General features: G+C 42.6%; 1 protein-coding gene across 1 annotated transcript in view; it reads right to left on the bottom strand.

Annotated features, from left to right (window-relative positions):
• The window catches only part of CCN4 (cellular communication network factor 4), a 29,952-nt gene extending 22,754 nt beyond the window's left edge, over window positions 1-7,198 (bottom strand). Inside the window, exon 1 of the mRNA XM_087703843.1 lies at window positions 7,044-7,198. Coding sequence (XP_087559969.1) covers window positions 7,044-7,091 — 48 coding nt within the window. The 5' untranslated portion in view covers window positions 7,092-7,198. The remainder of the gene's footprint in view (window positions 1-7,043) is intronic.
• Between the last annotated feature and the right edge of the window lie 8,094 nt (window positions 7,199-15,292).

A 15,292-nucleotide genomic window follows, 5' to 3' on the forward strand; every position in this document is an offset into this window, starting at 1 on the left:
ACTTAATAACAGAGTTTTACATTTACAAGCTCACATGTTCCAGCCAAACTTTGCCACTAACAAAGAGAACAATTTTGGGAGAAAATAAAAGTCTTAATGTTTAACCAAATAACATAATAACCGAATTGGAAGGGACCTTGGAAGTCTTCTAGTCCAACCTCCTGATCAGGCGGGAAATCTTAAGACAAATTGTTATCCAATCTCCTCTTTAAATCTTCCAGTGTTGGAGCATTCACAACTTCTGGAGGCAAGTTGTTCCACTGATTAATTATTCTAACTGTCAGGAAATTTCTCCTCAGTTCTAAGTTGCTTCTCTCCTTGATTAGTTTCCACCCGTTGCTTCTTGTCCTACCTTCAGGTGCTTTGGAGAACAGCTTGACTCCCTCTTCTTTGTGGCAGCCCCTGAGATATTGGAACACTGCTATCATGTCTCCCCTGATCCTTCTTTTCATTAAACTAGACATAGCCAGTTCCTGCAACTGTTCTTCATATGTTTTAGTCTCCAGTCCTCTAATCGTCTTTGTTGCTCTTTTCTGCACTCTTTCTAGAGTCTCCACATCTTTTTTCACATTAGAGAGAGGGACTTTTTTGCAAGTTTTTCTTTTGACTCATCCATGCTATTTCCTCCTTCCTCTTTGCCATCTCCATCATCAACAACAAAACAATTACACATACCGGCAATCCTAAACTTACTTATCACAATTGGGACCGGAATTTCCATTTTAAACTGTTGCCCTCATAAGTGGAATCATCTTGTGCTCAGACCCAATTTTACCACCATTTTTTACAATGGTCCTAAAGTCCTCACAGTCGTTCAGCGAATCACGCAGTTATTAAATGAATCCAGCTTCATCAATGGTGGATTTTGGCCACCACTACACCACCAAGAATCATGGTGGCACAGTGGTTAGAATGCAGTGTTGCAGGTTAAACTTTGCCCACTGCCAGCAGTTCAATCCTGACCATCTCAAGGGTGACTCAGCCTTCCATCCTTCCGAGGTGGGTAAAATGAGGACCCAGATTGTTGGGGACAATTGGCTGACTCTGTAAACTGCTTAGAGAGGGCTGTAAAGCACTGTGAAGCGGTATATAAGTCTAAATGCTATTGCTATTATTATTTTTTTGCTGGAAAATGGCAAAAAAAACCCTCACAAATCACAATTGTGTGATTGCAGGATGACCACTGCAACTGGTCATAAATTTTGGAGTTGGTTTGAAGGACCTGAATTGCGAACGTGTAACCAGGAGGTTGATGGCACAGTTTGTGACAGTTATAAGTGCAAATACGGGTTGCGAGTGACATTTTCTGAGGCCTTTATAACTTTGAATTGTCCTTAAGAGGCCTGGTGGTGCAGTGATTAGAACACAGTATTGTAGGCTGACTCTGCTCACTGCCAGCAGTTCGATCCTGACCAACTTAAGGTTGACTCAGCCTTCCATCCTTCCGAGGTGGGTAAAATGGGGACCCAGATTGTTGGAGGTAATAGGCTGACTCTGTAAACTTAGAGAAGGCTGTAAAGGACTGTGAAGCGGCATACAAGTCTAAGTGCTGTTGCTATTAAATGAACGGTTGTGAATCTGTTCAGGTTGTAAGGACTACCTGTTTTGGCGTGTGCACAATTGGGTGTGGGTGCTCAAGACTGCACTTAACCCTTAAAATCTTTAGGTGAAAGATTTGGGGCCTTGGTTAATTTATGTCTCAGCCTGGTTTTACTGAGTTCCCACCCTTTGCATATTTTCGGTTGGAATTGTTTAGTTTGCTTAAATCACCGGGGTCCTGCAGGCTGGGAGCAACTTCATCTGGGAATTTTGTTTTTATTTTTGCAAGAATAAGCCTGCTCGCTCAGTTGACTAAACTGTAAATTGTTAACAAATCATAAATCTTGGGTATGAAATCACATTCCACATTTTATATTCCTGGCTAGAACTTGGAACCTCTTTTCCCATTGTAGCTTCTTATAACATATTGTTTTTAATGCTCTTTTTTTTCCTGTTTTATGGTTGGTCTAATTCAAAAATTAGGAAAAGTTTCCTGAAAGGAAGAACAGTTCAATACTACAGATAATCTATACGGAAAGAGGTAGATGTCTGTCTGTCTGTCTGTCTGTCTGTCTGTCTGTCTGTGTGTCTATCTATCTATCTATCTATCTATCTATCTATCTATCTATCTATCTATCTATCTATCGTCTATCATCTATCTTCTATCTTCTATCATCTTTGTCATCTGTCTTCTGTCATCTATCTATCTATCTATCTATCTATCTATCTATCTATCTATCTATCTATCTATCTATCTATCGTCTATCTTCTATCATCTTTGTCGTCTGTCTTCTGTCATCTATCTATCTATCTATCTATCTATCTATCTATCTATCTATCTATCTATCTATCTATCTATCTATCTATCTATCGTCTATCTTCTATCATCTTTGTCGTCTGTCTTCTGTCATCTATCTATCTATCTATCTATCTATCTATCTATCTATCTATCTATCTATCTATCTATCTATCGTCTATCCTCTACCTTCTATCATCTATCATCTATCATCTATTTGTCATCTGTCTTCTGTCATCTATCATCTATCTATCTATCTATCTATCTATCTATCTATCTATCTATCTATCATCTATCTCTATCTATCTATCTATCTATCTATCTATCTATCTATCTATCTATCTATCTATCTATCTATCTATCTCATCTACCTAGCATCTATCTATCCATTTATCTATCAATCATATATCATCATCTGTCATCTATCCATATATCCATTCTTCTACCTATCATCTATCAATGTAACATCTGTCATTTATCAATCTATCATCTATCTATCTATTATTTGTCTGTCTGTCTGTCTATCTATCTATCTATCATCTATCTTCTATCTCTTTATCATCTATCTATCTATCTATCTATCTATCTATCTATCTATCTATCATCTATCTCTCAGGGATGCTGTAATCCAAATTTCTGCAATGAGCAGAGGGTTGGACATAATAATCTCAAAGGTTCTTTCCAGTTTTATATTTCTGTTCATGCAACAACCCTATCCAGGGTACTGAGTAATTCATTCTCAAGACTGGCAGGAATCTTTGAACTATCACTGATCAAATGGACCGTCCTTGTACCACAAGCTAAAGCAGGTGCACCATGAAGACAATCAAACCAAAAAGACCAGGAGAATCACAGCGTCACACGCATTTGTCGAACAAGAGCACAATTGTGCATTTCCCCAGAACAGTGATACTGTTGATCATGGAAGGTCCACCTTCACCCTTGAGTGGAAAAGAAACTGACCCTTCCTAACAGGAGGTGCAAGTCGATGGTGCCTCTTTTCTAGAAGTACTTTGCAGACGTCCAAAGGGGTCATAAAAATCACAGACCACGTTATAACCAGAGAGTGTAAACACAGAGTGAGAAAGCCCCGGGTTGAGCCCATTTTAAACACACAAATCATCGCCTTGCTCAGGAATTCAAAGCTAAACAATTATAGCCATGCAGACAAGAGGCGAAAAGAATCCAGGCATTTTATCTCTCTAATATATGTTTTTCTTTATACCATCAACCGGTGATTTTCCTCTGTGTGAGTGCAAGGATGAGGAGAGCAGGCCAACGGTTGAGGATGTGAGCTGGAAAAACAGATCCCAGCCTTTGCAGAAACCTAGAAGCTGGCTGGATAACTTTGAGTAGCTCATTTTCTTTCTCAAATGGAAAAATGGAACAACATCAATAGACCAAATTCCCAGGGGTGGGTTTCGGCTGCTGCTACTGCCAGTTCGCTCAAGGATGTGCCCTGCACGCTCGATGCATGCTGCGCGTGCATGTGCAGTGCAATAAAAATTGCTCTGTGCATGTGCAGAAGGGAAAAACAAGATGGCGGCACCATAGGCACTGCCGAGAGAACCGGTTTGGGGGGCGTGGCAGGCCTGGGTCACTGCCGGTTCCAGCGATCCAGGCTGCCAAGTTACTACCGGTTCGGCCGAACTGGTTCGAACTCGTAGAAACCCATCTCTGCAAATTGCACTGGGTCACGGTGGTCATAATAGTATGTGGAAATAACCTTGGGAAACAGGAGGAAGAGTTGGAGAATAGACAACCTTCAGAGAAAAGGTATCTGAGCCCACAGAAGGAAAAGGGGTGTGGGAAGCATCTTGGAATTGACCCCCCCCCCTAATTTTCTGGAAGGGGTGCAGTGACTCAAGGGTTAAAGACTGGGAGCTTATCAGATGGAGAGCTGACAGCCCGGGTTTGAAATTCTGAGCTCCGTGCAATGGAGTGAACTCCTGTTCTTTCCTTGCCCCAGCTCCTGCTCATCTGGCAGTTCGAAAACACGGAAATGAGAGTAGATGAATAGGTACCACTTTAGTGGGAAGGTAACAGCATCCTGTGTGCCTTTGGTGTATGGCCATGCTGGCCACGTGACCATGGAAAACGTCTTTGGACAATGCTAACTCCCTTGGTCAAGAAATGGAGATGAGGGATGAGATGAGATGGTGTCCCTAGAGTCGGACACAACTGGACAGGGAAACTTTTACCTTCACCTTTCATTTTCTGGAAAGTGAAGGTGAGGATGGGGAGAAACGCATTCAGACTGGCAAGATGCTGTTATTGTAACTTTATCATAAAGATAGAGGTGGAACTCATGGTTGGTACACCTTGTCTGGTCTCACAAGGTTGATCAGTACCTTGAATTAATTCTGCAGTGAATTGATTCAGATTGATCCTTCCTTCCTTCCTCCCTCTTTCCTTCCTTCCTCCCTCCCTCTTTCCTTCCTTCCTTCTTTCTTTCCTCCCTCCCTCCTTCCTTTCTCCCTCTCTTTCTCCTTCCCTCCTCCTTCCTTCCTTCCTCCCTCCCTCCCTCCCTCTTTCCTTCCTTCCTTCCTTCCGTCATCCTTCCTTCTTTCTTTCCTTCTTCCTCATTCCTTCCTTCCTTCTTCCTTCCTCCCTCCCTTCCTCCTCCCTTCCTCCTTCCTTTCTTCCCTTCTTCCTTCATTCCTTCCACCTTCCCTTCCGCTTTCCCTCCCGCCCACCCTCCTTCCTTCCTTTTTTCCTTCCTTCCACACTCCCTCCCCCTCCCTCCCCCTCCCTCCTTCCTTCCTCCTTCCTTCCTTCCTTCCTTCCTTCCTTCCTTCCTTCCTTCCTTCCTTCCTTCCTTCCTTATTTTATAATTTGAACCTTCCATGTAGGCTGATCTGTACAAATGGCTGATAGCCACCTAGAGTCATTGGCCACCCTCTCTTCCTGCCAATGACATCTAAACTGCAGTCACGAAATCTTATCTTCTTTACCTACTCAGCTTCCAAATGAGGCAACTCCTGATTTAAAAGCCTCGGCTTAAAATTTTCTGCTGAATTTTTTTCCTTAACTTTTATTTCCTTTATGCAAGCTTTCCAACCAGCCCCCTTTCAATGGGTCACTTTCTGAGCTGAGTTCTGGGACCCTGCTGGGATCAGCCTACAGAAAATCAGGAAGCCCATACATTTTATGGCCCTGATTGTTTTGCCACGTGGAAAAGCAGTCTTTCTTTTGGGCACCTCCAGCTTTGCAGCAGAATCTTTCTCCCAAGTTTGCATTTTCCAGGGCGCCTCATCCCGACAGTTACGGCTGCATGTGACTTCTCCTAAATTACTGATTCATTCCCTCAGCAGTCATAGAATATCATGACTCCCCTCGTCTTTGAGATGCTGATCTCTCTCTCTGTAAATATCTCAATATCTGTAAATATTCCAATATCTCAGGTGTTGCCACAAAGAAGAGGGAGTCAAGCTATTCTCCACAGCACTGGAAGGAAGGACAAGAAGCAATGGATGGAAACTAATCAAGGAGAGAAGCAACCTAGAACTAGGGAGGAATTTCCTGACAGTGAGAACAATCAATCAGTGGAACAGCTTGCCTCCAGAAGTTATGAATGCTCCAACGGTGGAAGTTTTTAAGAAGAGATTGGACAACCATTTGTGGTGAAATGATATAGGGTTTCCTGCTTGGACTAGAAGACCTTCAAGGTCCCTTCCAACTCTGTTATTCTATTCTAAATATCTCTTCTTGCCTTGGTCCCCCAGCCTCTTCTCTTTCTTGGTTCCCTCAGCCAATCCGCCCCACATTTATTTTCAAGACCAGAAGTTCTACCTGGGGTAATCAAGATGAAGTGGTTACTTATGTCTAGCCTCATTCTCTTCTCCAGATTCTTTCTGCCCCCGCCCCTCACCCCCACCATCCAGCCCATTACTCAAATCTGCAATTGTCCCACTGGGTCAAAGAGTTGGATAACTTCCATATGGACACTGTACTTCAAGGTCTCCAGCCCTCACCTGATCACCTTGTCATTAATTCAAATAACAGAGTTGGAAGGGACCTTGGAGGTCTTCTACTCCAAACCTCCTGCTCAAGCGGGAGACCCTGTATCACTTCAAGCAAATGGTTGTCCGATCTTCTCTTTAAAATCCTCCAGTGATGGAGCACCCATAACTTCTGAAGGCAAGTCATTTCCACTGGTTATTTGTTCTCGATCTCATCGTCAGAAGTCTCCTTAGTTCTAGATGAGCTTTCTTCTTGATTAGTTTCCTTCCCTTCTTTTGTCTCCTGCCTTCAGGTGCTTTGGAGAATGGGTTGACCCCTTCTTCTTGGTGGAAGCCCCTCAAATATTGGAACATTGCTATTATCTCCTCCTCATCCTTCTTTTCACTTAGACAAGACAAACCCAATTCCTGCCACAGTTCTTCGTACATTTTAGCCTCCAGCCCTGTCTTCATCTTTGTCACTCTTCTCTGCACTCTTTCCAGAGTCTCGACATATTTTTAGTACTCTGGTAGTAACCAAAACTGGATGCAATATCCCACATTGTGTCTTACCAAGGCATTACAAAGCGGGAATGTCTTTTCCTCCGTTGTAATATCCCTCCGTCTTGCAGTTAGCTAAATGCCTGGAGAAAGTTCTGTTTTTTTTCCTCCTTCACTCCTCCCCTCTTCAAACTTTTGCAATGAGCTTTCTTCTCTCGCTTTCTCCCGAGTTGCCAAACCGAACCGAACCAAGGTCGGGTGCTTACCTGCAAACCACTGCTGATTACGAAAAGCCAAGGCAAAATCCACCTCATCACTGGGAGCCAGGGCGAAAGGCATGGATTGAACGCAGCTCTTGGAGGAAGGCAGCATCCAACTCCCTTTGCGGAGTCCAGCTACCAGCTGCTGAGTTGACAGGAGATGGGAGTTGATTCTCTTTGACTCCGGGGAAGCTTTATTAAAGACATCTGACGTCAGGTTGGACGGCTGCATATTTTCTTCGGGAATAACTTTTCCTGCCTCCTCTCTTTTCCCCCCCCCCTCTCTCTCTTCCCCTTTCATTTGGGTGACTCATCCCCACCTCCAGCTCTCTCGCTGGATTGCCTTCTCCTGCCAGGAATCTCTTAAAGGAAAATCCACCACATATCATCAGAGCAAAAGACACTGTAATTTTAATAACCCCACTCCTGCCGCTCAGGGTTCGCCTATAATTATATTTATTTATGGCTTTGCCCCTGAAGACTAGGTGGGCTGGATGGGAGGGGAAATGAAAGAATTTTATCAGGAAGGAGTGAGTGCAAAACTAAAGGGGGGGCATCTTTTCCAAGGTGCCGCCCCCCCCCCAAGAGGAACAGATCCCTGTCCTTCTCTGGCCAAAACGTCTAAACACCTGACTTAAAATTGGTTTAAAGGTGAGTCCAGCTTCCCTGTGGCTTCAAGGAATGTTTTTGGCATCATACCTAAGCGGTTTGCCACCGCCTTTTTCTGCAATGTTTCTTTTCAAAGACTTCCAATAAAACTTGTATGTACACATCAACATACATAAAAAACAGGAGTTTTGATTGCATCATCGACCCCTATCAGGGATGGTTTGCTGCTAACGTTACTGCCGATTGGCTTTGCTTGTGCTTTGCATGCGTGCGTGGGTGCGTGCGCAGTTGCCTGCAAATTGTTTTGCGCATGAGCAGAACGTTATAAAAAGACTAAAAAAACATGCCAGCAATGGCATGGGTGACCAGGGAACTGGTTCAGGGGCGTGGCCAGCCTGTTGTCCCTACCGGTTCTGCAACCCAGTTCCAATTTCCACCACTGGTTCGCTTGAACCAGTGCGAACTGGTAGCAACCCACTTGTGACCCCCATCTTGAAATGTTTTATCATATCCTATGGATATCCTTCACTTAGAACGTAGAATCATAGGGCTGGAAGGGATCTTAAAGAGCTCCCAGTCCAACCTTTTTCTCATGGCTGGAGACATGGCTTATACCACCCCAGTCAAATGATTGTCCCATCTGTTTTTGAAAACCTCCAGTGATGGAGCACCCACAATTCCATTAATTTAGCATTCCACAATTTAGTATTCCACAATTCCATTAATTTAGATTAATGGAATTAATCTATTCCATTGATTAATTGTTAATCAATACCAATTGGAGAAGCTAGTAGGAATGTTGAAAAGGTAAACATGAGAAGATGAGAAGGATGAGAAGGGTAATATTAATACAGTCCTACTACATGATTAGATATCCTTAGGTGTAAGACAGTGGTGGGTTTCAAAATTTTTTAGAACCTCTTCTGGAGGTGCGGCCTGCTTTGTGGGAGTGGCTTGCCGGCCATGTGACCTGGTGGGAGTGGCTTGCCAGCCATGTGACCTGGTGGGAGTGGCTTGCCAGCCATGTGACTGGGTGGGCATGGCCCAACTTGTAAAATGTGGTGAAACTCACTTAACAAAGCTCTTGCTTAGCAACCAAAATGTTGGCTCAGAAACTCTGGCATTTGAAGCACGCAAGTCTTAAAGCTGTCAAGTTACAAGACCCTTGCACCCCTAACCCTTTAGAAAAAAACCCCCAGAGGTGTTCAAACTTGACAGCTTTAAGACTTGTGGACTTCAACTCCCAGAATTCCTCCTCTCGCCTTTCAGCTTGATGATATGCAGACAGGCGGGGGGAGGGAGCTGAAACCAATTCTGAAACGGAACTGTAGATTTGTGAAACCTCTTCTCTAGAAGAGGTTAGAACTGGCAGGAACCCACCTCTGGTGTAAGACCTAATGCTGGGAAAGATTGAGGGCAAAAGAAGAAGGGGACGACAGAGAATGAATTGGCTGGATGGAGTCACCGAAGCAGTCAACGTGAGCTTAAATGGACTCCAGAGGACGATAGAGGACAGGAAGTTCTGGAGGAACATTGTCCATGGGGTTGCGATGGGTTGGACACAACTTGGCAACTAGCAACAACAACAAGGTGTAAGACAGTGCTGTGGGAATTAGGTTTTCAGCAGAGTGATGACACGGGGACGGGAGGGGAGGACTCATTGTGTCTAGTGTTTTGGCATGCATTGCCTTATAGCAGTGTCCTGAGAAGAGAAGTTGAAACAGTTTATGCCCAGGATGGGAAAAGTCTGTAGATATTTTCTCAGCCCTCTTTCTTGTCCGTGCAGTACACAAGTCCTCAGTGGAAGGCAGGCTGGTTGCAATTGTATTTTCTCCAGTCTTAACTATTTGCATAAGTCTATGCCTGTCCTGTTTGGCTGCTGTACCAAAGCAGACAGATATAGAACAGAGCTGGGTTCCTACCAGTTCGCACCTATTCGGTAGAACCAGTTCGTCAAATCTACTGAACCAGTTAGAAGAGGTTCCACCAGTGGACCCGGAAAGCAGGCCACACCTACAGAAGAGATTCCAAAAATGTTTGAAACCCACCACTGGTCCTTGGATATGATTATTCTACACTATCAAGCTCATATTTATAAAACTCAGTGACTCTGTGAAAGGTAAGGATGACTACTGCGTTTGTGGTGCAATCAGAACATTGCATGTGTTGAAGTTGTTTTAACGCAAACCAAAGATGCCTTTTAAAAAACAAGTTTACATCCTATTCTTATGCATGCCAGTGCTGTGTATGAGGTAATTTAAGGTGGTTCTGACAAGTGTCATCGGCATCTTCATATCCGGTCACATGGGCGGCAAGCCACTCCTATCCGGTCACATGGGCAGCAAGCCACTCCCACAAAGGAGGCCACACCCACAGAGTAGGTTTGAACAATTTTTGAAACCCACCACTGATATAGAGGTACAAATGATAGACTCGATAATCCCGCCGTAGAACTGAATCGGCAGATCCTCGGGCAATCTAAGCCTTGGGAAATCTGAGTTCCCAGAAGTAGCCATTTTGGGATTGTACCTCAATGGGGTTACTATTTCATTCCATTGTGTTACTTTCTGTTCTTGGCTGCTGATTTACTTCTGAATTATTTCTTTTAAATTATAAGTTTGCCTTCTGTGTGGAAAGCTTTGTCCTGGGGTTTCCATTTGGACATTGTCCAGAGTTGCTGGGTGGCCAGATAAATTTAAGTAAATAAATGTGTCCAAGCAAGTTATGATGCTTAGCTGCCTTCTCCTAAAATGTGAGGCTAATTCTTCCTCGCCATGTTCACCCGATCCGATCCTGAAGCCTATCTAAGGAGAGACAGATTTCAAGGTTAATGGTGGAGGCGATTGGCATTTTCCATGTCTCGCCTTTCAGATTCATAACCAGCCTGGACAATACTGGCTGAGCATGATGGAAGTCAGTGGTAGGTTTCAAAAATTGTTCGAACCTACTCTGTGGGTGTGGCCTCCTTTGTGGGAGTGGCTTGCCACCCATGTGACTGGATGGGAGTGGCTTGCCGCCCATGTGACCGGATATGAAGATGCTGACGACACTTGTCAGAACCACCTTAAATTACCTCACACACAGCACTGGCATGCATAAGAATATGACGTAAACTTGTTTTTTAAAAGGCATCTTTGGTTTGCGTTAAAACAACTTCAACACACGCAATGTTCTGATTGCACCACAAACGCAGTAGTCATCCTTACCTTTCACAGAGGCACTGAGTTTTATAAATATGAGCTTGATAGTGTAGAATAATCATATCCAAGGACCAGTGGTGGGTTTCAAAGAATTTTGGAACCTCTTCTGTAGGTGTGGCCTGCTTTCCGGGTCCACTGGTGGAACCTCTTCTAACCGGTTCGGTAGATTTGACGAACCGGTTCTACCGAATAGGTGCGAACTGGTAGGAAACCACCTCTGATGGAAGTGTTAGTCTTCCCCATCCGGTCAATGGGAGATTGGGGAAATAACAGAATAACAGAGCTGGAAGGGGCCTCGGAGGTCTTCTAGTCCACCCCTTTGCACAAGCAGGAGACCCTATACCCGTGATGGCGAACCTATGGCACGTGTGCCACAGGTGGCATGAGGAGCCATTTGTCAAGGCACATGAGGCGTTGCCATGTCAGCTGGTCAGCACACATGCGCGCGCTGGCCAGCTGACTTCGCCCTTCTTTTGAGGCTGTTTTCCTCCCTCCAGAGGCTGAAGCCTCTGGAGCGCGAAGAACTGGCCCTATGGGCAAACCGGAAGTTCGGGAACAGACTTCCAGTTTGCTTGTAGGGCTGTTTTTTGCCCTCCGGAGCCTTCAGGCACCTTCAGGAGGCTTCCCTGAAGGCTCCAGAGGGCGAAAATTGGCCCTATGGACAAACCAGAAGTCACAATTTCCGAACTTCCCTTTTCACTCCCTGGAGGCTTTTTATCCAGACAGACCGAATTTTATTTTGTTAGATAGAGCCCTGTTCTGACCCCCCATTGTTCCATACCAAGGCACACTCCAAGCCAGAGATAAATTACGGCATTTAATTAACAGACAAACAGGTCCTTGGCAGCAACCCAGCACAGACAAGCTTGGGCAGCAATTAACACAGATAAGGCTTGGCAGCAATCCAGCCTGCCAAGCTCATAACAAAGTTCTCCGACATTTGATTCTGTGTTGACTTCTGCAAAGAGGGGCGTGTGCACAAGTAGCTTTTTATAGTCTGGAGAGGAGCCTAATGACCACCAGCTGAGTGCAATCACCTCCTGTAATTGTGTAATTGTTCTGACGCCTATTAGCTCTTTGATGGGTGCATCCAGGAACAACTCACTACTCGCTTCCGGCTCACTCTCCCTTGTCTCCTCCCCACTGGTCCAAGGCTCAAGTGCCTCCTGGTGGCCAACCAGCTTCTCTGCGCCCTGCTCAGAGTCGGAACCCTCCACATCCTCCAGAGCCGACTCATAGGGCCCCTCGCTGTCGGAGTCTGGTGGCGGCTCCAATGACTCCTGCTGGGTCACAACAGAGCCCATTGTTCAAGTTTATTGAGATCCATCTGGATTTTGAGCCTTTCTTTTTTGCATGAAGAATCCTGCAATGCTAAGCAAAAACTTTGATCCCTACAGTATTTGTTGAGTTTATGCAGGTGGAAAGCTCTTCTTTGCACTTATGACGTCTCCAATGACACAATCCCGATAGCAGCCAACTTTCCCTTGTGAAAGGAAAGCCACAGTCTCAACCAGAAGCTGATGTGCGGATAAGAGCACAGCCATGTGATCCAGTTTATCTTCTTGGAAATGAAAACTCAGCAGAACATGGCAAATGTAAAATTGTGGGATCAGAAAACTTCAAATCTGAACAGGATGAGTCAGCCAGCCACAGCAGTCTTGCTTTCTGCCTGGGAAACCAAGTTCCGTCAAATAACTCTCAAGCATGACCTCAGCACTTTAAGTCCTGCTGTACTGTATATCTCTCGCTCTTCTGCAAACGCAGGAAAGATAACAACAATCGGTGATCTATGCTTGGTCAACCGTCAGCTGTGGAGGCAAGAACCACAGAATGTTTCCTCTTTCTAATAGAGTGGAAAGATTTATTTTGAGCTGAAGGCTGAAAAAACGTTTTCGGCTGAGAGCCACGCTGGAAAAATTCAGCCTGACTGCTCATACAAACAGCCATTTATATACTACCGTTAGAATCAAACAGCTTTGCAGGCAGTCTGGGCTAAATTTCATTTCCATTGTTGTTCATTTCCTAGCGATAAACGTAATTCGGTCCAAGCTGCCACGTCAATCAAGCAAACAACACCACCTAAAAATCTTGATCAAGACTTTGTCACTTTCTTCAAAGTCTTAAGAGGACTTCTCTGAGAAGGAGGTTCTGCTGAAAAGACCCTCCAAAAATCATCCTAGGATAATTTAGGAAAGGAGAATTCAGAAGGGCAAAAGACATCTTCAGGGCTCAGGAAACAGGAACCCAATTGTGGGAATAACAGGAGTGGAAAAACTTAAATATTCCCTTCCTTTAATATTGAAAGCCACCCAAAATTACCTTGTGGTAGGATGGGCAGCTAATAATTTATAAATAAATAATAAAATAAATAAATAATAAAATATTAAACAATAAATAATAAAATAATAAATAATAAAAATGAAATGAAATAAAAAAATATAAAATAAAATATAAAATATAAAATGAAATTAAATAGAATAAATAAATAAATAATAAAATAAAATAACAATAAAATAAAATATAATATAAAATAATAATAAAATAAAATAATAAAACAAAACAATAAAATAAAATAAAATAAAATAAAATAAATAAAATAATAAAATAAAATAAAATAAAATAAAATAAAATAATAAAATAATAAAATAAAATAAAATAAAATAAAATAAAATAAAATAAAATAAAATAAAATAAAATAATAAAATAAAATAAAATAAAATAAAATAAAATAAAATAAAATAAAATAAATAAAATAAAATAATAAAATAAAATAAAATAAAATAAAATAAATAAACACTTGCTGTCTCAATCCAATGCATGATCATACTCTAAACCCAGGTGGGAAATGGGCTCCTATCTGGAGTCAAATCTAACTTCAGGATTTAACTTAATGAATGGAATCAGGTCAAGAGGAAGCACTTATAACAATAGGTTCAGCAATAAGATCTCATTACATTCTGTTCCTTTCTGATGATGAGAACCAGAATGTCTCACATTTTTAACCTTACATTAAAAAGGGTGAGATTCATATTTTCACTTTTTAACCTTAACCATTTGCTAGCAATACCCTATCATGAGATTTCTTTTTTGTAGAGATGTGTTGGAGGTATTCATTACCTTGGGTAATTTGTAACAATAATAATGGAAAGAAAGAAGGGAGGGAGGGAGGGAGGGAGGGAGGGAGGGAGGGAGGGAGGAAGGAAGGAAAGAAGGAAGGAAGGAAGGAAGGAAAGGTAGGTAGGTAGGTAGGTAGGTAGGTAGGTAGGTAGGTAGGTAGGTAGATAGATAGAAAGAAAGAAAGAAAGAAAGAAAGAAAGAAAGAAAGAAAGAAAGAAAGAAAGAAAGAAAGAAAGAAAGAAAGAAAGAAAAGTATTTCCTATCTCAAAATTGCCAAGGCTGGGAGACCTACTATTCTAAGTAATGAGGAAAATGGGTAAACTTTTTCATACCCAGAAAGCAAATCATTTAAGGACAAAAAGATCTCTTTTTATTCATAATCGTTGTAGAGAAATGATTTTTAAAAGGACAGTAAATTGAACCTGCCAATGTAAGCAACATTATCTTCAAACATTGTAAGAGAAAAGCAATTTTAGTCTGCATGGGTGCAAAAAAAAAGAACACAGATACACAAACAAATCGAACAACCAAGAGCTCATGAAAACTAATGCCTTTTAATAAAACACTGCATGTCTTTTAGCCAAAAAATTAGTGAGTTGTTTGGCTAAAATGACAGGAAGATTATGGAGGTCCCTCCTCCCCAAATAATTAACCATTTATATCTAAAATAGACGGATTGACATAGATTCACTGAGCATCTAGTAATGAGACAGACAAGATTTTTTAAGGTTTATTTTTCTTGGAGTATAGGAAGCATTTTAAAGCTAGGCTCACATTCTTTTTGAGCAAATACAACATACTGTACTTTAAGTGTATTTTTATTTTTTTATTAGTCTTAAGGACACTATGTACTCAGTAGGCTGGGATAAACAATGTCTTTCTAGATAAACATGCTAGGAGAAACTTGCTATAAAGTTTTATTTCTAGAATTCGACCACTGTCTGGTGACATTTAAAACTGGGGGTGTTGTAGCTATTCACGTAGCATTGTTTGTCTGAGATCGTGAAGAGACTGGAGTGGAATGCCCTTCCGAAGTTGTGGGTGGTTCATCACTGGAGGTTTTTAAGAAGAGACTAAACAGACACTTGTCTCAAATGGTATAGGGTCTCCTGCTTGAGCAGGGGGCTGGACTAGAAGACCTCCAAGGTCTCTTCCAGCTCTATTTTAATTCTAGATTCTAGATTTGTTTGACACAGGGGTGTCAAACAAACTCATGTCGTCACGTTGTCGTCACGTGATGTATCAAGACTTCCCCCCCCCTTTGTTAAAACGCGGGTGGGGGTGGCCAGCAGATGACACATTCGGCCCGTGGGCCACAGGTTTGACAAC

Source organism: Thamnophis sirtalis, unplaced genomic scaffold, assembly GCF_051295495.1.
Source record: "Thamnophis sirtalis isolate CommonGarterSnake01/CBP01778 unplaced genomic scaffold, rThaSir2_p1.2 scaffold_2, whole genome shotgun sequence".
NCBI classification, from domain to species: Eukaryota; Metazoa; Chordata; class Lepidosauria; order Squamata; family Natricidae; genus Thamnophis; species Thamnophis sirtalis.